Source organism: Pleurodeles waltl, chromosome 10 (assembly GCF_031143425.1).
Source record: "Pleurodeles waltl isolate 20211129_DDA chromosome 10, aPleWal1.hap1.20221129, whole genome shotgun sequence".
Lineage (NCBI taxonomy): Eukaryota > Metazoa > Chordata > Amphibia > Caudata > Salamandridae > Pleurodeles > Pleurodeles waltl.
The window spans coordinates 47,369,970-47,393,639 of record NC_090449.1 but is presented as its reverse complement, the minus strand read 5'-3'; the positions used below and the strand labels follow the sequence as shown (position 1 = coordinate 47,393,639).

The 23,670-nt window shown below is 43.6% G+C and overlaps 1 protein-coding gene across 1 annotated transcript in view; it reads right to left on the bottom strand.

The window, feature by feature from the left end:
- The window catches only part of LOC138262359 (extracellular calcium-sensing receptor-like), a 115,493-nt gene that overhangs the window by 45,202 nt on the left and 46,621 nt on the right, over nt 1-23,670 (bottom strand). Inside the window, exon 5 of the mRNA XM_069212258.1 lies at nt 12,627-12,750. Coding sequence (XP_069068359.1) covers nt 12,627-12,750 — 124 coding nt within the window. The remainder of the gene's footprint in view (nt 1-12,626; nt 12,751-23,670) is intronic.

Genomic DNA, 23,670 nt, shown 5'->3' with positions numbered 1-23,670 from the left:
GCAAGAACCGCTGAACTGGGCCCTTCAAGGCAGGAACCGCTGAACTGGGCCCTTCAAGGCAGGAACCGCTGAACTGGGCCCTTCAAGGCAAGAACCGCTGAACTGGGCCCCGCCGTCTCCAGCACCGCTCCGCTGGGGCCCGCCGTCTCAAGAACCGCTGAACTGGGCCCTTCAAGGCAAGAACCGCTGAACTGGGCCCTTCAAGGCAAGAACCGCTGAACTGGGCCCTTCAAGGCAGGAACCGCTGAACTGGGCCCTTCAAGGCAGGAACCGCTGAACTGGGCCCTTCAAGGCAAGAACCGCTGAACTGGGCCCCGCCGTCTCCAGCACCGCTCCGCTGGGGCCCGCCGTCTCAAGAACCGCTGAACTGGGCCCTTCAAGGCAAGAACCGCTGAACTGGGCCCTTCAAGGCAAGAACCGCTGAACTGGGCCCTTCCAGGCAAGAACCGCTGGCCCTTTGGCAGACGTGGCAGGGCAGGATCTGTCTCGGGCAGGGCTGCAGGATGTCCTCTGGCCAACATGCCTCCTCCAGTGGCAGTGGAGTCTGTTATGGACTGTTTGGACTGTGGCTTTGCACTCCCCAGGATGGCCCAGTGGGCAGGCCACCCACTGTATGGACTGTATGGACTGTGGCTTTGCACTCCCCAGGATGGCCTAGTGGGCAGGCCACCCACTGTATGGACTGTATGGACTGTGGCTTTGCACTCCCCAGGATGGCCCAGTGGGCAGGCCACCCACTGTATGGACTGTATGGACTGTGGCTTTGCTCTCCCCAGGATGGCCCAGTGGGCAGGCCACCCACTGTATGGACTGTATGGACTGTGGCTTTGCACTCCCCAGGATGGCCCAGTGGGCAGGCCACCCACTGTATGGACTGTATGGACTGTAGCTTTGCACTCCCCAGGATGGGCCAGTGGTCATGGAGTCCCCTCGTGGATCTGGCGTCGTGTACTCAAGTGGCTGAGGTGCCCCCCCTTCCCTTCCCCCTGAGGTGCCTGTCCTTTTTTCTTTCTGATGCCCCTGCAGTGTTCTCTCCGTGGAGTTCTTGTCGTGGGACTGGGCCTTGCCCCTTTGCTCAGGACCCCTGTGGTCCACGGACAGTGGTTGGACTACATATAGTAGATGTATATATTTTGTACATAGTTTATTTATTTATTTGGATTACTGCTGTCCATTTTTCAATATATCTGCCCGTTTAAGATCTCTTCTTTTGGTCTTTGCATTATTTCGGAGGGGGGGGTTTGTGGGTTGTGACAGTGATCTGTGGGAATGCATTGATGTGTGTGTTGTAGTGGGTGTGGGTGGGTGGGTGTGTGCCGGTAATCTTTTCCCTCCCCGGTGTCGTAGGTGCAGCACTCACCGATGTCTTCCGCGCCACCGGGCGTGCTCCTGGTACAGGAGCAGGTATAGGAGTGCGGGGATGACCTGTAACTCGGGTTCCATACTGCCGGAATCTCGCGTGGAGTATGTGGAGGTGAGCGTTTTCCCGTTCGTAGTCTGTTTCCGCCGTGTTTTTATCGGCGGTGCTCCCGCCCCGGAAAATGTGGCGGATTGGTGGGTCGTGATAGGGTGGGCGGTACATTGTCTGCCGCCTGGCTGTTGGCGGTGCCCGCCGCGCTGTTTGTTTGTTCCGCCGTGGCGGTCGGAGTGTTAATGCGGCGGTCTGTGTTGGCGGTTCCCGCCAGGGTCAGAATTGCATATTTTGGACCGCCGGCCTGTTGGCGGGTTGGCCGCCGCTTTATCACCGACCGCCAGGGTCAGAATGACCCCCATAATTTTCCACTAGCTATTTGTTTTTTTTTTGCAAAGAAAGAATTTCAACGCAAAATAATTAAAAAGTTCTATGGTGGCACTGGCATACTCAGTACAGGAAATAGAGTTTGTTGTCAAACTCCGGTGATTCACCAAGAAGTTGGTCAGCTAACACACTTGATTCTGATCAATCATCATCATCCGCCTCCTCTGGTGTTTCGGCGACCGCTATAATCAGCTGGTATGGAAAGTTGGTTCACTTTGATCATGGTCAATCTTTCCACATTTTGAGGTGCGAGACTGGTCCTTCTCACTGTAACAACTGTGCCAGCTGGACTGACCATATGCTCAGCGGATATGCTAGCTACAGGACAAGCCAGATACTTTATTGCCAGCCTGCTGAGCTATATCCATTGGTGCGTCTTCCCATACCAATGGGTTTTGATCCACATACACCTCTTTTGGGTCAAACATGTACTCCTGGAACATCCTCTGAATCGCCATTGGTACTGCCACTTGCTTGACCTCTTTTGCTTTTACCTCTGTACTGGACTTACGACCTGCCACTTTAAACCAAGCCAATGAAGAGGTTGGGTCTGATTCTTCTGTTGCTGCTCTTGTTGCTGGTGTTGGCTGCTGTGAGACAAAACTGCCCTCTCTGGAAATTGAAGGCAGCACCCCAGAACTGCTGAGAGGGACTCTAAGTTCCAGACATTCCTCTTCCAGTTCTCCAGCTTGCTGAACAATCCACCTCTTGTATTTTGAAACATCTGTTTCAGAAAAAGAAATGGAAGTGGGAAGAATGTTTTTGTAGCGTGGTTCAAGTAGGTTGGCACAGATGTACTCTTTAGATGAGATAATGTCATTTTGCAGTCTTGCATTACAAGTCAAGCGATAGCTTAGGCTCTCAATGAAGGCTTGTACTTCTGAGTTTTCATTCACACCTAGGTGTGCGAACCTTTCAGACACCTTCTTTACCTGGTCCTGTAACAGGTGCAATACCGAGATCGCTTGGTCCATCGTATTGTCCTCCGGGGTTACTTCCCATATAAATACCTCAAAAAGGAGCAGCATCTATGTCAGGCCTTTGACTAGGCCCCATTTGACAGCATCCATGGTCATAACTTTCTCAACTGCATTCCCTCCTGTTTGTATGACAGTCATTGATCTGTCTGTACTGCTCAAACATACGTTGCAATAAATTGAGGTCTAACTTGTTGGCACCTCATTCATCATGGCCTTTACTGGTCACCTATTAGCATGCTGAATAATCCACAATTGCTTCTGGGCTTTGAAAGAATGGCTGAAATTAAAAATAAAGTATGAAAATAATAAAATAAAAAATAAAAATAAAAACTTGAATGAAATAAATGATCAATACTTGCTGATGTTTGTTTGGGAGGATAAGGAGAAAGGAACCTATTGTGAGGAAAGGAAGTGCAAAATAAAAAATGCAAAAATGGAAGGAAATATTGACAAAGTTCATCAGAATCATATTGTGTAAGTATACATATACTGCAGTGATCCACAAGCATATAAACTGCTATCACATCCATTCATGCAAGCCTATGGTAAAGGCACACTGGATGGCCACCAGCCACATGGTCAAACAACAACAACAGCGAGAAAGGAGGGATGGGGGAACAAAGAACACATGCAAGCCTAATGCAAAAACACACTGACTCGGTGCACAAAATGACTGCCAGCCACATGGTCAAACAACAATATTAAGCAAGGAGGCATGGAGAATAAAGAGAACATGCAAGCCCTATAGACATAAACTACACAAAATGGCCTCTGGCCACACCGCATGGAGAACAAAGACAAATGGTGGCCAATGACAAACACACACACTCACACAAACACACACACACACTGGCCAGAAAAAAGGCAGCATGGTGGTAACACTGCAAAAAACACCAACATTAATTCAGCAATGCAAAACATAAAAATTAACTGAGCTATTTAAATTTTACAACAACACACACCCTCCTATGCCATCGAATATTGCCCCACAACATATACAATTTTAGCAAAAATAATGCATGCCTTTGCAAATAATAGCCAACATTTTTAATTTCATCCAATTACATCCCTCCCCTAAATGACGTTTTAAAACCATATGCCACAGAAAAAATGATTACATGCACTGATGACTACTAGTACTGGGCCTACTGGCAAGATGACACGTTGGAAATTTAGGCTACATAGTAAAATAATTTTACAAATGTAACAAACATGGAGAAAAGGTATTGAGCTGTGCAACAGTTTTCCTTTCAAAAGATGAAAACTCTGTGAAATGCAATATAAATAATTAGGCCCCTACTTACACTCCAGGTCACCCATCACAATAACATTTAAAAATCAAATTGAAGTGAAAATATTTGTGCATGCTTCAATTCAAAGTTATATATCTGGGAGACAAAGAGAGTGATCCTTCCACCTCGAAATTCAAGTGATAAGTGACCAGGAGTTGGACAAAGCACTAGAAGGAGCCTGCAGGACGGGAACAGGAAGTTGGAGTCTCTAAGACGCTTCCATCCTGTCTTCCCATACTTAAAAACAACTTGAAGGATCCATTGGAGAAGAAAATCCACTAAAAAACTCCTTTTCACTAGATTTAGATGTATCTCGATTAGAAATCACTGTTTTTGCTGCAGTTGCGGCTAGAAACTGAATGGGTGCAAAGTCTTGCATGCCCTCACTAGAGGCCTGAGAGTATTGTTGCACTTGCGAGTGAGTGCCAAAAACAAATTTTGCGGGTGCGAGCAAACTCTAGTCTGTGCTGGATGGCAGAATTAAGGAACTCCGTGCAACTCTGCATAAAGCAAAGTGCAGGAATTCTGAAAACTCTGCCAGAAGAGTTTTGCACACGGGCATAATCAGCACATGAACCCTCAGAAATACAGGTCTCTCCAATTATCCACAAAACATGTGATTTTCCACGTGTCACCATGAATCTTGTGCAGTTATTATGGTATAATGGAGGTACTGGTAGCCTTCTTTCAAATCATCTGTGTAGCGTAGGGGCTGCAGGATGTGAGACACCCTCTGATGCTGCACAGCAATCGTGGTAATAGTATCATGGATGGTCAGGCGCACAGGAGCACCTGCATTCCCAGTAGTGGTTATATGGTGATTTCTAACTTCTCAAGGAGGTGAGGTTTCCACGAGCTCGTTCTCCGAGGGGAGTTTCCCACATGGCACTCAGGAGCGACATCACTGCTGCGATACTGCAATTTGTGAGTGCTCCTCTCTGCAGCAGAATGGGCACTCAGCTCTGTCCCAGGTAAAGAGAGAAGGTGGGGGCCACACACACACACACAGTGGAGTGTTGCTGGGAGACCCTCCATGTGCCTCCTCCTTGTATTGGGTTACCAAGGAAGTAGCTGCCTGTGAGCATGCGGTGAACCTGCCACAGTACAAGACCTTGGGTAGCCTGTCTCTGATCCAGTGCACTGGGTGTGGGTCAATCAACCGGCGGGTGCCACAGCAGATTCAGGGCACCGGGCTGCTCAGCAAAGGGAGTGGTGGCAACAGCATTTCTCCAGCACAGTGTCCACACAGGAATGCAGGGAGGCACTTTTGTGGGCTACCTCCATCCGGGACTTTGTCTCTGCCACTGCAGAATGCAGTTCCTTGGCAAGAGCCCAATCAGGGGCTTGATGAGTTTGTAATGCCAGCCTGCTGTAGCCTCCACAAAGTGTAGATTCCCGTTGACAGTCAGGCTGGGCTGTCTTCCACAGCGTGGCATGCTTCAAAACCTGCAAGGCAATGTAAAGGCTTGACTGAATGGGCCTCCGCAGGAGTGCAGGCACAGCGGCTGCCAAAATCCTCAATGGCCCTGAGATATTTACAGTCAAGGTAGGGAGCAGAAACCACCCAGTGCTTGGAGACCACTGAAGGTGGGGCACAAAGCACGGAGCAGTAGACAGGTAGACCAGCACAGCAAAACAAACCGCTTCAATGGTGATCTCTCCGGACACCACTGCAGTATCCTAGTAGAACAAGGCAGGGGGCAGCTGGCAGCAGGGCAACAAGCAGAAAAGTAATCCAGTGAGTCCTTTAGGCCACCGAGCAAGTAGTAGGTAGCAGGGCAACAGCAAAAAAGCAGTCCAGATGGGTTGTTTGTGCAGCACAGCTGTCCTTCTGACAGAGGTTCAGTCCCAGCTCCAAAAGTGCTCTTAAAAATGGGATGAGAGCCCCTTTACTTATGCTCAAAAATGTATGTTTTGACCTAAGGGGTGACTGCAAAGGAATCCTTTCAAGTGTAACGCAACCCCTTTCAACACAGCCCTGACTCCAGACATCAGTTAGGGGGTAAATCAGACCTTCGTGAGGTAAGAAGAGAGCCTGTTGACAGGTAAGGTGTGAACAACCTCTATGGAGAGTCTCATACCATGGCAGTCTTGTACCAGTACCAACCACTGTCAGGGAGACATTGTTTCTCTGTATTGCCAGTTGGGAATTCCACTATTACCACATAGCTTAGGCCAATTATTAATCAGGGCAATGATTAATGGGTGTACGCTCCTTACATTTGTAGCTTTGTTTTACCCTGTTTAGCACCATATCTCTACTTTGCTGTTGTATATTTTAATATTTATTCATGGTACTTTCATGTTGCTGACATCACCACAGGGAGCAGAACCCACTACATGAAGCAGTAAAAGAAACATATTTAGGGGACAGTTGTTTTGCAAGACCTGAGGTAAAGAGAAAACACAAACAGAAAGCACAGACGGGCTTTCAGCTAGTAGAGAAAAGGTAAAACTCAAGGGCTTGTAGAAGGTAAAGAGAATGGATCATAGATATATTTATCCCAGAATGAGGTTTCCTATGGTCTGGGGATTTTATGACAAAGCTTCTTTGAGAGCATTAGATAACATTGTGCAAGAACAGTCCAGGCTGAGGGAGAACTTAATACTGATTTTCCTTTAGAAATCACATTAATCTCTGTGGATTCACTGAGACATCATTGTCCATTTGGCAACAATTCTTATCTGGAAATTCCTTGGAATTTGGAGAGAATTTAATTCTATGACAGTAACATTATCAAAAACTTTTTTGCATGAGTTATTGTACCTACCCTTGTGAGGAGTGCAGCTTTTATGTGTGGGTTTGGGGATACCTAAAAGGAATACAATACCACTGTTATTGTGTGATATAAATATATTCATGACATCTAATGAGATGCCTTTATTCATAACGATAAGGGTATTTTTTAGGAGGTGCAGGCCCCCTTTCAAAGTCTAGTGAATAGCCCACCGGCCAGCAGGTCACCCAAGGCTATGGCCTTCATTCCCCTAACTGGGGACTGTTCATTTAATTTAGAAATCCCCATGTGTCTGGCAGAGATCTTGGTGCCTCACTTGGAGTTGTCACTGCAACGGCTCCTTTGAAGCCATGTATGTTTTATCATAATGTTTGATTTCGTACTCAACACAACTATTTCTTTTGTGAGAGCAAAGTTGGGATTTGTTCATGCAGCAGAAAACACTGACCCTTCAGAGCAGAGAGAACACTTCTTTCATGCCACGGTCATTGATGATTTCCCCACCCAAAACCACAATGTCTAGCAGGACAATGCCATCTCCACAAATGATAACCCCCTTTCCTGAAAGTGTGGGTCTGCTGCCACTATTACCAGATGGTTCTGTGGTGAATGGATTGCTGGTGAAAGGTTTCTGTTAATGAATTTGAATGTGGCTCTTTTAGAGGAAACATAAGAGGTCTCCAACCTCTAAATGGGTAGGGAGGAAATGTTAGTTTGGCAGGTTGATGGTTCTGCCATTTTATTCAAATGTGCTGCTAAATAGAATGCAAAATAAAATCCAAAGCCTTGTGAACTTGGCAGATTGATGGTTCTGCCATTTTATAGCAAGTGTACTGCTAAATAGAATGCTAAATAAAATCCAAAGCTGTGTGTGTTTGGCAGATTGGTGGCTCTGCCGTTTTATAGGAAATGTGCTACTAAATGGAATGCTAAATAAAATCTAAAGCATTTAGTGGCAGTTTTTAAACTTAGGACAGAGAAGATATATTTGTGATCCAATTCTAGTGAAGGTTAATCATACAGTTATCATTAGACAAATCAGTGTGAGAAAGATATCATGGTGCAAGAGTTGTTTGACCCCGTGAGTAAGGTATTAGGTACGGCAAAAAGCATTGGGTGCTTCACTTCCAACCCACATGTTGCACTTGGCTGGAGTTATCAAATAAACTCCTTTCTTGTTTGAAATGCAGTGCTGGAGTGCACGTCATCAAGTGTGTTGCAAATACCTGCAGGCTGTCTCACATGAACATGCACCACTGGCATTGGGACTCTGGGGCAGGAGGCCCCTGGTGACTTTTCGATATATAAGTATATATATACAAATAAAAAATAATTAACCATTTTACAAAATTAATAAGTAATGTAATAATTCTCAATTTTGAAATATTTGTTTTTTTTATTACTTAAATAATTTGCCACCCCATGCTCATAGAAGCCTAGCAGCCTAAAAATAAAAAAATAAATACAACATACTTTACATAAAAAATAAACAATGAAATAAATAATTCACAAATATTAGTTAGTCATGAATGAATGGTTATTTAATTAATTTCCCACCTTACAACCCTACACACCCAGCATCTCACAACTAAAATACAAATAATATAAATAATTTTTACACAGTTGACATAATTATTATTCAATTAATTATTTAATTATTCTTATTTATTAAATGTGAGTTAATTTCCCACCTTACACCTTTAGCAAGCTAGCAGCCGGCAACTAAAATATAACCAGAATGATTCAGTATTATGTAATGTACATAATTAATAATCACTTTAATAATTAATAATAAACGAATAATTTATTATGAATTAATAATTACTTAGCTTCCCACCTTATACTCCTACAAACACAGCGACCTGCACCTAAATGTTAACCACAGTAAAAGATTATTAAATCGTTTACACCACTTGAGCTCTGCTGAACTACCAACCGATCCTTTGAGACCGCCACCTTCACAAGACTGGAAGCATGCCGAAATATCCCACTACTAATGAAACCCACTGCCAACCCAAGGGAGCCAAAAAACTACAGACCCATCTCTCTGCTCCCTTTCCCAGACAAAAGTAAAGGAAAAGGCTGTCAAACAGCAACTCACTGAATTCCTCCAGGCACACCAAATCCCAAACCCATCCCAATCGGGATTCAGGAGCAACCACAGTACCAAAACAGCACTCCTAGCAGCCACCAACAACATGTGTGCCATTTTAGACCATGGAGGCATGGCTCCAATTATCCTCCTCAACCTCTATGCTGCATTCAACACCGTCCCCCACTCCACCCACTACACCAGACTCTATGACGCCAGCATCCAAGATGAAGTACTGGATTGGATCAGATCCTTCCTCCCTGGAAGAACACAGAGTGTCAGACTACCGCTGTTCACGTCCGAACCCAAAGACACATGCTGCGGAGTGCCCCAAGGATCATCAATCAGCCTGCCGCTTTTCAACATCTACATGGCCCGCTAGCAAAGATCATCAAACAACACAGGCTAAACATAGGGCTTGATTACGACCTTGGCATATTCCGTCCCAAACTTGACAGATATCCCGCCTGCCATTTTACACGTTCCATAGAATATAATTTAACTTGTAATATGGCGAACGGGATATCTGTCACGTTTGGGATGGAGTAATCCCCTCCACCAAGGTTGTAATCAAGCCCATAGTCTCATATGCTGATGATACGCAACTGATTCTCTCCCTGTCCGACGACCCTGTAAAGGCCAAGAGAAATTTCCACAATGGGATAGAAGCTAGCTGCCTCACGCTCACCTCGGACAAGAGGGAGATTCTCATAATTAGCTCCACCGCTTCTGCCCGGAGCAACTCCTGTTGGCCCACTGCACTATGAAACACCCCTGCTCCCACAGACCATGCATGCAAATCTGGGCATCATCCTGGACTTCTCTCTATCCATGACCCACCAAGTCAACACCGTCTTGTCAGCATGCTTCCAAACCCTCTGACTCCTTTGAAAGATCTTCAAGTGTATACCTTCCGACACAAGGAAGACACTCACCCAAACACTCGTCCCTGGCAAGCTGGACTACGGCAACGCACTCTGTGCTGGCATCACCAAGAAACTACAATCAAGGCTACGAAGAATCCAGAATGCAGCAGCCAGATTCATCCAGGTCATCCCCGGACGCAGCTACATTTCTTCCCACCTCATAGACCTATACCGGCTCCCAGTGAACAAGCGCATCACATACAAACTCCTGATCCATACCTACAAAGCACTACACAACATAGGACCGGCATACCTCAACCACCTTCTATGTACCCAACAGACAACTCGGTTCTTCCCAGCTCGCCCTCACAGCCATTCCCAAGATCCAGAAAAGTACAGCAAGAGGAAGATCCTTCTCCTACCTCGCAGCCCAGAGATGGAACACACTACTTCTCAAACTCAGGCAGACCGCATCACTGAAGCAGTTCAGGAAGGACCTCAAGAACTGGCGCTTCAGCTGAGCAGCACACCTGCAAACACCTTGAGAACCTACAGTGATTAGCCGTGCTTTAGAAATCACTGATTGATTGAATATTCAATTAACTTATTATTAATACATTTAAAATATTTTTAGTTAACTATTACCCACTTAACTTCTCACCCTATACCTGTACTAATCCCAGAAACCTGAACCTAAAACAACTAAAATAAATGACTATTAGATAATTTATGTAATTAATAATCAATTAAAGAAATAATAAATTAAAACGTTCTCACCCTATATCCCCACAAACATTACAATCTGCACTTGAAGTATAATTAGTTAAAACAGTATCACATAATGTGCATAATCAGAATCAATCACATGCATAAATTACTAAATAATAAGTTACTTATTTAACTTCCCACTTTATCACCCCACAAACCCAACAACCCACTACAACACCTTCAACTACTGTTAACAATTAAATTACATTAATTCTAAATCACTTAAAATTACAAACTACATTAAAAAAACAAAACATAGCAATCATACAAACAATAATACCATAAAATTAACATCTATACTAAAACACATTGACATAACTTTAAAAAATGATATTCTTTCCAACTATGTTATTGAAAACTATTTTAAGAATGATATTCTTGTTAACAATAATACTTACCTGAAAAAAGATATTCTTGAAAACGATATTCCTGCATTACAATATTTCTCTGTCACACTATATTTTTCCAATATTTTTTGTTTTCCGATAAAAAAAAACCTCAATATTTTGTTTAAACCTTTTGGTATCCAGCGACAGGGACTGAAACAGCTGCAGCTGTGGAGTCACTAGACTCCGCCTCTTAAGCACAGCTGAAATGTTTTCTGTTGAATAGATCAAAATGATATTGTCTGTGTTTCATAAGGCAGACTCCACAAAGTAAGTGTTAGGAGATTTCAAGTTGGTTGTTGTATAGTAATAGTAATAGCTACCAGGTTTAATCTTGATATTGATGACTCACAAAATCTCTGATCTAACTTGGAGCGTGATTTTCTTTGCAAATATGGCATTGTCTCTTGAAAATGGAATGTATTCTTGACAAAATCAATTGTAAAAATGTTACCATCCCCAGTGAATTGAGAGGCTGAGTGTCTGAGTGCTGAGTGTGTGTGTGTCTGCGTCTATATATATACATATATATATATATATATATATATATATATATATATATCACAATTCGGGAGCATGACCCGCTTTTCCCCGCCAGACCGAAAGAGGGTTTTCCAAGGTATTTCTGGACATGGTAAAGAAGGAAGAAGAGAGAGATATGTATCTATCTTGGACATTTTCAGATTTCCAGCATATAATAAGATATTTTTGTTATTTGAATACATCATGCACGTGGTCATTTTATTTGAGAAACTGGGGTGATTAAACGCTATGGAGCATGACAAGTAATGATCCAGAAAATGAACATTTGTGAAACAACATCAGTGCATTTTGGGGCATGTAGTATTGTGATATTACAAGACTTGACTGAATTGATTTAAGAGATTGCAACTTTATTTGCCTGTGAACAATGCCTAACGCCCGAAACACATCAGGGTATGAGCTGCAGTTAGGAGAGAATAAAGTGTATGGTCATATCCGGAATCGGGGCTCTGCACTCTTTTCTTGTTGAATTGTTGCTACACAATTCTCCATTCCTGTTTTGCAGAGGCCACACTGCAGGAATGAGGGCCCCGCCCCTTATAGAGCTCTGCTGTGTTTGAGATAAATATATATATATATATATATATATATATATATATATATATATATATATATATATATATATACATGTATTACATTTACTTATATATATATATATATATATATATATATATATATATATATATATATACACACACACACACACAAATATATATATGTATATATATGGGTGTGTGTATAAATATATATATATATATATATATATATGTATATATATATATATATATATATATCACAGGTTAGGTAGGTTATAAACCACAGTTGTTGCCATGGTATTCTTATCTTACTAAACAATCTTAGCCATTTAGTGTACCTTCATTTAGAGCTTATTCTGTGTTGCCTATTGGTTAGTATGCAACTCACATATTCAATTGTATTACTACCGATGTTGCTCCCTTTACAGAATATCTTCTATTATCTTGAAAATGTATGTCCACTCATTTTATGATATTGTTACAGCTACTAATCAATATTCTCTCTGAGGTCCTAGAACATTGAGAATTTTAGGGTGGGGTTATATATGTTCCTGGATAGGCAAATCATTGATATGTATATGTCAAATAGTGAAAATATATTTCCTGCAAGGAAGCAACTGAACCCACCTGTTTGACTGGCAATGCTCCCATCAGGACACGGCACACAGTGGAAGCAGCAAGTGGGGCGTCCTAGGATGGCAGACTTTCTGTACCCTACAGCACAACTTTCACTGCAGACTGATAGAGGGACCTGAAATATAACAAATGTTAAAACATCTCTCAATCACCACAGTATTTGTCTTTGTGTGTCCTGTATTGACAATGCACAGCTCCAATGGGACCTCATTGCAAAGGTGTGGCAATCATGCTCCTAGCAGTAAATGCAAATGATTGTCCACAATAAGCTGGCACCAGATTCCAGACAAAGAATACTACTGAAAAGCAGTTAAAACATGACAGCTGAATATAATCATTTGCCATTATATTAGTAAAAATGTAAGGATGGTTAATAATGAAACTGGATGCAAATATACTCCTTTAACACTAGGAAGCTATAATGCATGTAAATAATGCAAACAAATTATTATAACTCTCTCTTCCTCTCTTTATCTCTATCTCTGTCTCCCTCTTTCTCCCTCGCTATCTCTCTCTCTCTCTTACTCTCTCAGCTTGGGTAGAGTAGCAGAATAAAGAAGCATGAAGTGGAATCTAGACATTGTTACCTTGGTGTTCAGCAGCACTGGCTTTTTGCAGCACTAGCAGTGGGCATTTATGAAAAAACCTTTGATCCCCACTTTTTTTTTTTCAGATGAAACACCTAGGGCCACATGTAGCAAAGTTCAGATTTGTGATTTTCGATTTGTAGGATAGTGACACTATTTGCAACTCGCAAGGGGGTCGCAACTGCCCACCTCATGAATATTCATGAGGTAGGTTGCAATTTGCGACCTCCTTGGAAACGGCGGCCCTCACAGGGATGGTGGCCTGCTGGAGACAGCAGACCACCATGTCTGTGACTGCTTTTCAATAAAGCAGTTTTTTTTGTAATGCAGCCCATTTTCCTTAAAGGAAAACGAGATGCATTACAAAAACAAAAAATGAAATGTTTTTGTTTCATTTTTTCAGAGCAGGCAGTGCTGAGTAGGGCCACAAAATAATCCTACATCGCGCTGCGACTCGCAATTAGGTCCTAATTGCGGGTCGCAATGCCGCTTTGTGATTCGGTAACAATGTTACAGAATCGCAAAACTGGGTTTGTGCATCAAGAAGTGCTTTTTGCACATCGCAAACAGCCAGATTTGCTGTTTGCGACTTGCAAAAAGCCTTGTACATGTTGCCCCTAGAGCCTTACCTACAGTGCAAATCTACATCTAAGATTCCATTGTATATTGCTAGATCACTGAATTAAATATCTTTATCCATGTACCCTACTATATTTAGAATGCTCTTGGTACAAATATGTGCCATATACGCTTCAACTACCTCAAACCAGCATATGATTGGGCAAACAGATAGGCAGAGGTGGCTGGTGCAAATCTCAAGGGGTGGGGGAGAGACGGGGCTGCAAATAAAAACAAATATAATCATTTTTAAAAACCTTACCTTCCCTGTCGCCCCACCACCGCCTCGTGCTGTGTTGCTCCTCTCATGTTCTTGGCACCAGCACAGGCTCCCCAGCAATCCTGGCACTGCTTTCATGCTAAGCCTAGCATGAAAGCAGTACCAGTATTGGTCTGAGTTGCTTGGACTGCCATTCAGACACAACCCTGAGGTCTGTGCAGTTTCTCCAGCCCAGCTGTGTATACAGCGGGCTAGAGAAACATAAGTGCGCATGTGTGTGTGGCCAGCCTGAGACAGCCAGCCAAACACACATGCGCACTTATTGCACTTCACTCCTCCCTCCTCCCATCTCCCTTGGCCCAGCCCCACCCTACTCTGAACACACTGCTGGCTGACCCAGCAGATGAAAGATAAAACTATTAAATTAAATATTGTTTTATCTTTCATCTCCTGGCTTAGCCAGGGGGGCGTTGCTCCTTTGCCATTGCGAAGGAGCACCCCCTGCAGATAGGAGCCCGCATTGTTAAGTTTGATTGAGAGATGTGACAGTCTTAATGTGTGGTGTCCCTGTTCCACAATCTGGCTTCTATTAGTTAAGTACATTTCTGTTAAGAATCTCTGACTATCCCTTGCTAGTTTAGCACAAGCTACAGGGCCTTCATCTGTGCACATTGCAACCCAAAATTAATTTCCAATAACTAAGTAATTTACAAATGCTAAACAATATAGCTAAATAATTATAACCAGATGATGATATTGACACAGAAATGATAAAAGGTAAAGGGGTACAGGCACAAAGGATGGATTAACTATACATGCCATCCCCAGACCTAAGCCAGGTGGAAGCTCCCCAACTCCTTGGGAGATTCAAATGCTAAAACAATACAAAGTAGTCATTCTGTCTAATTGGGTATGGTGCTTATTAGTTTATCTCTCCCTTTCCCCCAGGCAACTTCTCAAGGCTTTATCCTCAACCTCACCACTAAAGATAACCATCCGGCTACTTCACTTTCTACCTAAGGACTCGACTAATGAGAATAACTACTGCCTGACCATAGATACATCCTATAAAGCGATTGTCACTATTGCGGCCAACTATGTTTGGGTTAGCCAACTCTGCCTCCTGTTTCAGCTCAGTGTCTGCATTCAAATGCAATTTCTAAAACTAAGTTGATCAAGTAGAAAGACAACTGTCCTTGGGCTGTCAAAACTGATATCTCTCAAATTTCATAGCAGGAGAATGAGTGAATCGAGTGCCTGTGGTAAGTTTTCTTCAGCTACATCTCAGGAGCCCTTCTTGTTAGTGTAGGTTGCACAACATGCACTCTTTTCACCATTGCAGGACCACCTTCCTCTTACATTCCCGTTGGGTTCCTGAACCCTGATTACATTTATAGTAGACAAAGAGTTAATTGAATCAGTAACCCATGTGTTCTCACTTACAGCCTCTAACCTGACTATGGTAATTGACTGCCAAGGATGCAGTCTTTAGGCAAACTACTAACTTCCTATCGACAACCATTCCCCTCCATTCCATGGGGACCATTGGTATTGGGCAGTCATGCTGTATGTTATTGAAACATCTGAGCCAACATAGATGATGCACTGTAGGACGGAGGCTTCCGTTCTAATTAGGGGATATCTCTAAACGAAGGGGAACAACACAAATTACTCTTGTCAATTTCCCCTCTTGGATTTCCTAAACCCTATTTGACACAGATTATTGTGAGGAATTGGGTTTTTGGTTGACTGGGGTGTGAGGCCTAGTCAAGCAACAGCCACAATCCCTCACAGGGAGAACCACAAAAAATTAACTAAGTTAACCTGTGCTTAACCCTGGACAGCTTGGCACAGAAAGCAGTGAGGGTTAACTTAGAGATGATGTGTAAAATAATTTATGCAGCACACAAACAGTATAAAGTGAAAATACAACAGAAGAAAAAATCCACATCAATTTAGAAAAATAGAGTACATTTTAATAAACGATTTGACCCCAACATGTCAGCAATCCAATCAGTAGAACCAGAGTTATAACTTTTTAAAGATTTCAATGAAAATAGTGCCAAAAAGCAGAAAGCGCCTATTATGGATATCTGGTCGCACTGAATCCGGTCAAAGTCCCAAGCTAAGGCTGTCTGCAAAGGAGATCAGGTTGGCTAGTCATCAGATTAGTTCGCTAAAAGTTTACTTTCTCAAATCATGCCTAAAGTTCTGTTTTCAGTGGAGGGGGCTGCGAGGAGCATGGAGAGCTGCTGGTGTAGCGCAAAGAGTAAGACAGGTGTCATGGATGTATGTTCCTAGATCTTGCTGTTGGGAGACCCCGGGAGCGTCTATGCTGTAGCACAAAGAGGAGGCGTCATTGAATGATGGCGTAGGTAGCGAGGTCTTGGCACGACCGGGCTTGTTTGTGGTTGTGAAGAGCCCAAAAACTTAAATAAGGCTCTTTGAGGCCACACCAAGGGTCCAGGACCTGAGGGCACCCCTTGGGGGAGGTGGGGTGTCAGGAATTGCTTGGGTCCAAGTGCTGGTATAGGTTGTTGGGGAGTCTTTTATGTCCTGGTGCCCAGATAGCAGGCCAACAGAGTAGTCCTTGGTAGCCCTTGGTTGAAGATGAAGTTGCAGCAGTTCAGAAAAGCAGCAGTCAGCGGGACAGCAGCCCAGCAGAGTAGCAGTCCTTTCAGCAGCACAGCACAGCACTCCTTCTTCCTGGCAGATTCCACAGGACCAGGAGTGTACTGAAGAGTTGGTCTCTGAGGTTCTCTTTGTATACTCTGGTGACCTTCTTTTGGTAGGTGAAAGATGTTTCTGGACAGTGGCTTTGAAGTGCATTACATTTTCTGACTCCCCTGCCCTGGCTCCAAGCTGGCTGCAGTGACAATATAGAGGTAATACATCCTTGGGTGAGGGCAGAACACTCCCTATTCAGTTGCGAGGGGGGCTGTGCTGAGCACTGCCCACTCATCCTGCCAGCAGATGGCCCATCTAGGCATACTTAACCCATTTATTGGGTGGTTGTCTTTGAGGAAGTCTATAGGTTACTCCCAGTCCATGTGACTCAAGACAGGCTACAGACACAAAAGTATTAAGGGCAGGAAATGACCTAGGGCCATATTTACAAGGCCTTCCCTTTGTGCCCTTGGAACGTCACTTTTATTGATAGTCAAGTGGTGCACACTGCAGGGACATATTTACAAGGCCACGTAAAGCCACCCTGCGTGCCTTTTCAACAGCTTGTAAGTATGGCCTGAGTCACCCAGCTCAAGTCTCTGTGACAGGGAGGTGTGCTATGTGTGTTACAGCGGTGTTCCCATATTACACCCTTGGCTTTTGACACATTACGCGATACACAAGGTTTTGTAAATCTGGGAATAAGGGAAGCACCATGAGGAGAAATACCTTTATTTCTCCTCATTTTTTTCCTTTTTATATGTGTGCAGCATTTTGCAACACACATAGAAAAACAAACACTCCTCCTATGATTGTTTTTGTTCAGGAAGGTGTTCCATGGTGCAAGGGTTCCTATTTTGCCCCTTGGCAACCCATTGTGTGCCAGCTCAGGGGACAAGGACAGAAATATGTTGAAGATGCAGTGTATTCCTGCCCTTCAATTTTTAGACAGGGCAGCGCAGCAAGACTTGCAGTGTGTTGTACGTCAAAAGTTTGTAAATATGGCCCCAACTTTCTTAGGCCCGATGTATGAAATTCCAATTTTGTTACTTGAAAATAGCGACTCTGTAGAAATCGCTATTTGCGAGTCACAAATTGCTATGTACGAAGTTTGCGATTTCCTAATAGTGGTTTCTACAGGGTAGAAATGGGAATTAGGAAATTGGTATTTAGGAAATCGCAAAATTTCAATTTCATAATAAGAAATTGCAGTTTAGGAAATTGGGCCGAAAATGCAGCTGAAAGCTGTTTGAAGATGTCACAGCCTGGGTGGAAGTCAATTCAAGGGTGTGGCCATGATCCAGCGGCATAACACACGCACTGGAAGCAGGGAGAGGCCCAGGTACACTGCTGTAGGCATAGAGAACCAAAGCATACCACACCATAGTTGCACAGGAGGGGAGGGAAACTGGAGGCAAGAAGAAAAGAAAGCAAATATTTTCTGAGAGGGAGCTGGAGGTGCTCACAGAGGAATGTGTGGAGAAAATAGACCAGCTATTTTGCCCAGCTGTAAATTCCTTGGCAGTGATACAGAGGTCCATCCCTAAACTCAGGAAGCGATGGTATGACCTGCACTCCAGAGCAAGAGGTAAGCTGGCCAGCAAGATAGAACCATCTATACAACCCCCACCCCTCAGTGCCATGGTGTGCCTTATTGAGTGTTACCGTTGTGGGGACATCAACACCTCAATCCAAGCAGGCACCAGCCAGGGCAAGTCATCTACCTGTATGTCCCATCCAGGCCATGCTGTTAGGCCAATCACATACATCACAGTATGAAATATTCCATTGAGGTGTTTGGCCCACCAGCCAATGCATCATGGGAGTTGTAGTGCACTCCCGCAGCATGCTGTATTGAGTGCTGATGGCCATAGCTAACAATTAGGCACATTTCCAACAAGTCATACACACGTAGGTACTTCACAACCTTGCAGTGCCTAAAGCAATTATGGGGGTTATTACAACTTTGGAGGAGGTGTTAATCCGCCCCAAAAGTGACGGTAAAGTGACGGATATACCACCAGCCGTATTACGAGTCCATTATATCCTATGGAACTCGTAATACGGCTGGTGGTATAGCCTTCACATTTGGGACGGATTAACACCTCCTCCAAAGTTGTAATAATCCCCTATATTCTTTAACAAGTATTCTGTACATATATGTGCCACTGATAACAGCCCAGGTTTCTCTGCACCTGCTCCTGGGCGTGATATCCTTCTGGAGCCACCAACACCACCATCACCTCCACCATGCTCATCTACCCCAAAAGGTAGGAGAGTCAGGACCTCACCACTGCCCACGTTTCTTGACAGTGATGGTGACCAGTCCCTTACAAGGGAGCCTACCATAGCCTAGTCCAGACCTGCCAGCATGCACACAGAGCCCATACCATGAGTGGCAGCATCACCATCCATCTATGGTGGGCTTGAGAGAGGCATACTCAGGACGCAGCACCTGCAAAACAAAAAATAGGTGGTGTCATTAGGGAGCTGTAGCACCAGACCAAGGCTGTGGGGAAGGGGCAAGAGTGTGGGCAAACAGCATTGGAGTGCGAGCACAGAGTGCAAAGTATGTGCCGTAGGCAGTATATTGGGTGCCTTGACACCTTCTCCAGGAAAATTAACTGTCTGGAAAATGCAACATCAAGCGTGGCAAGGCATACAGTTAACATCCAAACAGAGAAGTCTCACTGCTGCCAGGATGTTGTAAGTTGGCTGGTGCAGGTCACGACTGCACTCAAGGACATTCAGACACACAACCTGTGCCTGCCCCCCATTCCACCACCACCTGAGATCAAGGTGGGATCAAGCATCAGTGGTGTGTCTGCTCATGAGGACTGCCCCACTATGCGTACCCCCCAACATCCCCCTGGGCCTGAGACAAGATCAGGGCCAGGACACGTGTAGCTGAGAAGTGAGGCACAAGGGTACCCAAAACGTGACTCTGTTTGATTTCTCTCTGTTTGGCAGATATGTACCACATACATGTTTTTTTATTTTATTTGTCTGACCCATCTGAATAAAAGGTGGTCACAAAGTTGTACACCAAGCACTACCCCCGTGTGATATTTCATCACTACTAAGCCATGTTATGTCTTACCTCAGAAATCTTTGTTTGTTATCTCTGTGTGTCTTGCCCGTCCCTCAGCTGCACAGGTTCTGTCCTGTTGCCTCTGTAGTGGCTTTTGGTCATCATCAGAATCTGGATCAATGGTGAAATTGTGTAGTCACCTCCTCATCGCAATGTTGTGAAGGGTGAAACAGGTCACTATTATTTTTCAGCAAGCGTGTGGCCTGTAGAGAAGTGCCCCCCCTCCACCCGTCTTGTGGATGATCCTGAAATGGGACTCGAGTATGCCAAATGTTTGCTTAATGATTAATCATGCTGACTTGGGTGCCCTGTTGTAACGTCTCTCACTTTGTATTCTGGGGTCAGGCAAGGTGTGAGTATGCAGGTGCATAGGGCATATGCACTGTCACCTTCAGATCATCAGAGGGAAAACTATTGGATCAGATCACACATACACTCCAGGCCAGTGTGTTCTGTGAGTTTGAGATTCTCTTGCCTAGAGGGAACCCATCTCCAAATTCCCCCTGTGCCAGTCGGTTGTGCATTCCACTGTGCTGGAACATGAATGAGTCAGGGGTGCTGCCTGAGTACCTGGCCACAAGATCAGTGATGACACAGGAGGTATCACATACCACCAGCACATTCATGGAGTGTGTGCTCTTCCTGTTCCTGTGAATATTTTCTGATGCTGAAGGGGGGAAATACGTGTGCCATCCACACAGCCAATGACATTGGGCAACTGTGCTACCCTATAAAAATTAAGTTTTGTCTGCTGCAATGCTTAAGGGGGTATTTGGAAAATAGTGTTGGTTCAGCTTACCAACCATTACATCGAGGAACTTGTTGAAGAACCTTGAAAATGCGTTCTGTGACACCCCCCACTGCTATGACTGACTGGTAACTCACTGACGCTACATATAGGCAACACAATACCTGCACATGGGGAGTAATGGTATTGCTGGGGTTTTTTATCAGCTGTCAGGTCAAGTATGACCTGGCTAGTCTGTCTTTACTTGTCTATTATCTCCTCCTCTGTCAGGGTGAAGAGGGTGACCCTCATTCTAAATATCCTCTCCTGTCTCCTCCTCCTCCTGTCCCTCACAGCCTGAATCCTCACCCTCCTTGCCAAGATGTATAATACTGCCTTTGTGTAAGAGCCAGATGCATTTTGGGTGTCTTTTTAAAGTTTGAACATGGTTACTGCCTGTACCACGTCAGTAGTAATTGCATTTCTTAAAAGCCCATTTGTTGTCACAAATAGGAAATCCTTAGTGCATGCGGTTGCAATTCTCATTTAGGAAATTGCTACTAGCGTTTCACCATTTTAGTGATTTCCAAAATGAGATTTCTATAGGGTAGGAATCGCATTTCGCGACTGCCTTTTTTGGCATTCGTACATACCAAATGCAGATTTTGTATTTCCTAATGGCCCAAAATAACGAATCAGTCAGTTAAGAAATGCAAAATCATTTCATACATCTGGGCCTAAAAGTGGCATTTTCAAAATCATAATCAAAACCCTGACTTACAATATAATAGTGGTTTTCATTACATTTCCTAAGACACCAAACATGATATAACCACCTGCTCTCATTTGGAAATTACAGCTCATTAAATGTAATATGGAATTATAATGTCATCCAAGGGGAGACGTAGGACTCACATTAGTGGAAAACATATTTAGGAATTTTTGCACCACCAGGAAATGCAAAACTTAAAAGTACATGTCCAGCCTTTTTCTTAACATAGCACCCTGCCGTATGGCCTACCTAGGGCCTACCTAGAGGTGACTTTCATGTAATAAAAGAGGAGTTTAAGGTTTGGCAACGGGGTTTAAATGGCAAGTCGACATGGCAATTAAAAACTGCATTCAGGCTGCAGTGGCAGGCCTGGGACATGTTTTAATGAGCTACTTAAGTAAATGGCACAATAGGTGCTGCAGACCCACTGGTAGCACTTAAGTTACAGACCCTGGGCATACCAACGCTACAGAGGGCTTATGAGCAAATTAAATATGCCAAACATGTGTAAACCCATTCTATCATGTTTAAAGGAGAGAGCACAAGCATATTAGCACTGGTTAGCAGTGTTGAAATGCAGAGACCTATGACTAAGAAAAACATGTTCAGCAAGAAAGACAAAACGTTTGGAGATGACTTTGCAGAGGCGTCAAATTACAACAGTTATTCTTCAGGGTTGAGTACCAGTAGTGAACGATCTTGGCACAAGATCAGTCCCCATCACTTGCCTCCTGTCTCAATCAGAACACAAACCCTTCATTAAACATTAAATAGATTCTCCTCTCCTGTAGTCATATTTTTGGCCCGTTCTAAGCATAGCTTTTACCTTTGTCTTCAAGCAGCTTGCTTCCCCCTGCCTACTGGAGCATTTCGGAGCTCTTTAGTGCTGATGTACATGTCTTTTTTCTTTACAAGCCTGACAGAATGTGTAAGTGGTTGTTCTGTTTCTTTTTTTTTTTTTTTTTTAATTGTGGCTTCGTTTTTGTTAGGGCACTTTAATGTGCATCTTTTAATTTAATCAACCTTCAAGGGGATAAATGGTGAAGGGCTCGGATTAGGCCAGATTGAAAAGTCATTTTTGCTGGCATTATTTTGCGTAATTTATGACACTTCAGTTTTCAGTTATTACATGAAACACCCATGAACTGCAAATCATTACATTATGCTACATAGCGTGATTGTGGCTTAGTCTGGATAAAAATCCCATTGATTGTGGGAACAACCCAAATGCAAACAGCTGATGTTTACATTACATGCGAAAAGCGCATTCTGCACTAAAATATAACACAAACTACCAGACCTCCATGTTGCATAATAACATGTAATTGTGGTATTTAACATAATTTCTACAATGTAAATTATGCACGTGTGACCCTGATTTAGTTGACAGCTGTGCATCTAAGCTTCTATTTTGTATAGGAGTTACTTCTTGGCTCCTAATGCTATTTTTTATCCCACCTGATTTTTTAATTTGTCATTTATAGGAGAAGCAGAAAACAGATCGAAGCATTTCCAAAATCATAACAACCACTTAATGCAATCAATCTAACTAGCACCACATATTTTATTACCCCGACCTAAGTATGGTTGCTACCGGTCATCTCAAAACAACCGCCTCAGGTTTAGGAAAACTTCTTAAGTCCACCCACTCTCATTGCATATCTCAATTCTTGATTTCTTTTTTTCTGATTTTATTCAGCCATTCTGCAGGAGTTGGGATGTGCACAGAGTGCCAGTTTTTCAATAGAAGAGACCTGACGACTGTGGTGGCAATAAAAACTAGTTTTACCCACCTAGGTCGAAGCTTTGCCACTGGATCATAACCCAAGACTAAAAAACAAATACTGGGAGTTATGGAAATCTACACGGTTGCCGTTAACAGCTTAAACACCCTGTCCCAGTATCCTTGAATAAACTGACGTGTGCCAAACACATGCATTCAATTTGCTGTGCCTTCTGCTTGGCAACGAAAACAAAGGTCAGAGCAGCTAGAGGTAATCCGTGGCAAGGCTTGCAGGGTATGATACAACAACCATATATTGAAAAATATCACACAGTGCCAATTTGTGCCCCTAAGTACCCTGACGTTTAATCAATTAACTTTCTCCCGGCTATCCCTAGTCAGATTCAGACCCTTATCTCTATCCCATTTTCTTGCCGCTTTTGCCCAAAGGTCGGATTTTTTTCTCCATGCACCCGCTCGTCTTTCCCCTAAGGGGTCTACCAGCTCTTTGACTATTTTCTGTGTGTCATGGATTAGATCAGTGTCCATGTCAGGAAAGCTATAAAGCATATTACTGTATGATGCCATCAGCAGAAAATCAGCTTGCACCGCAGCATCAATGTTTGAGAG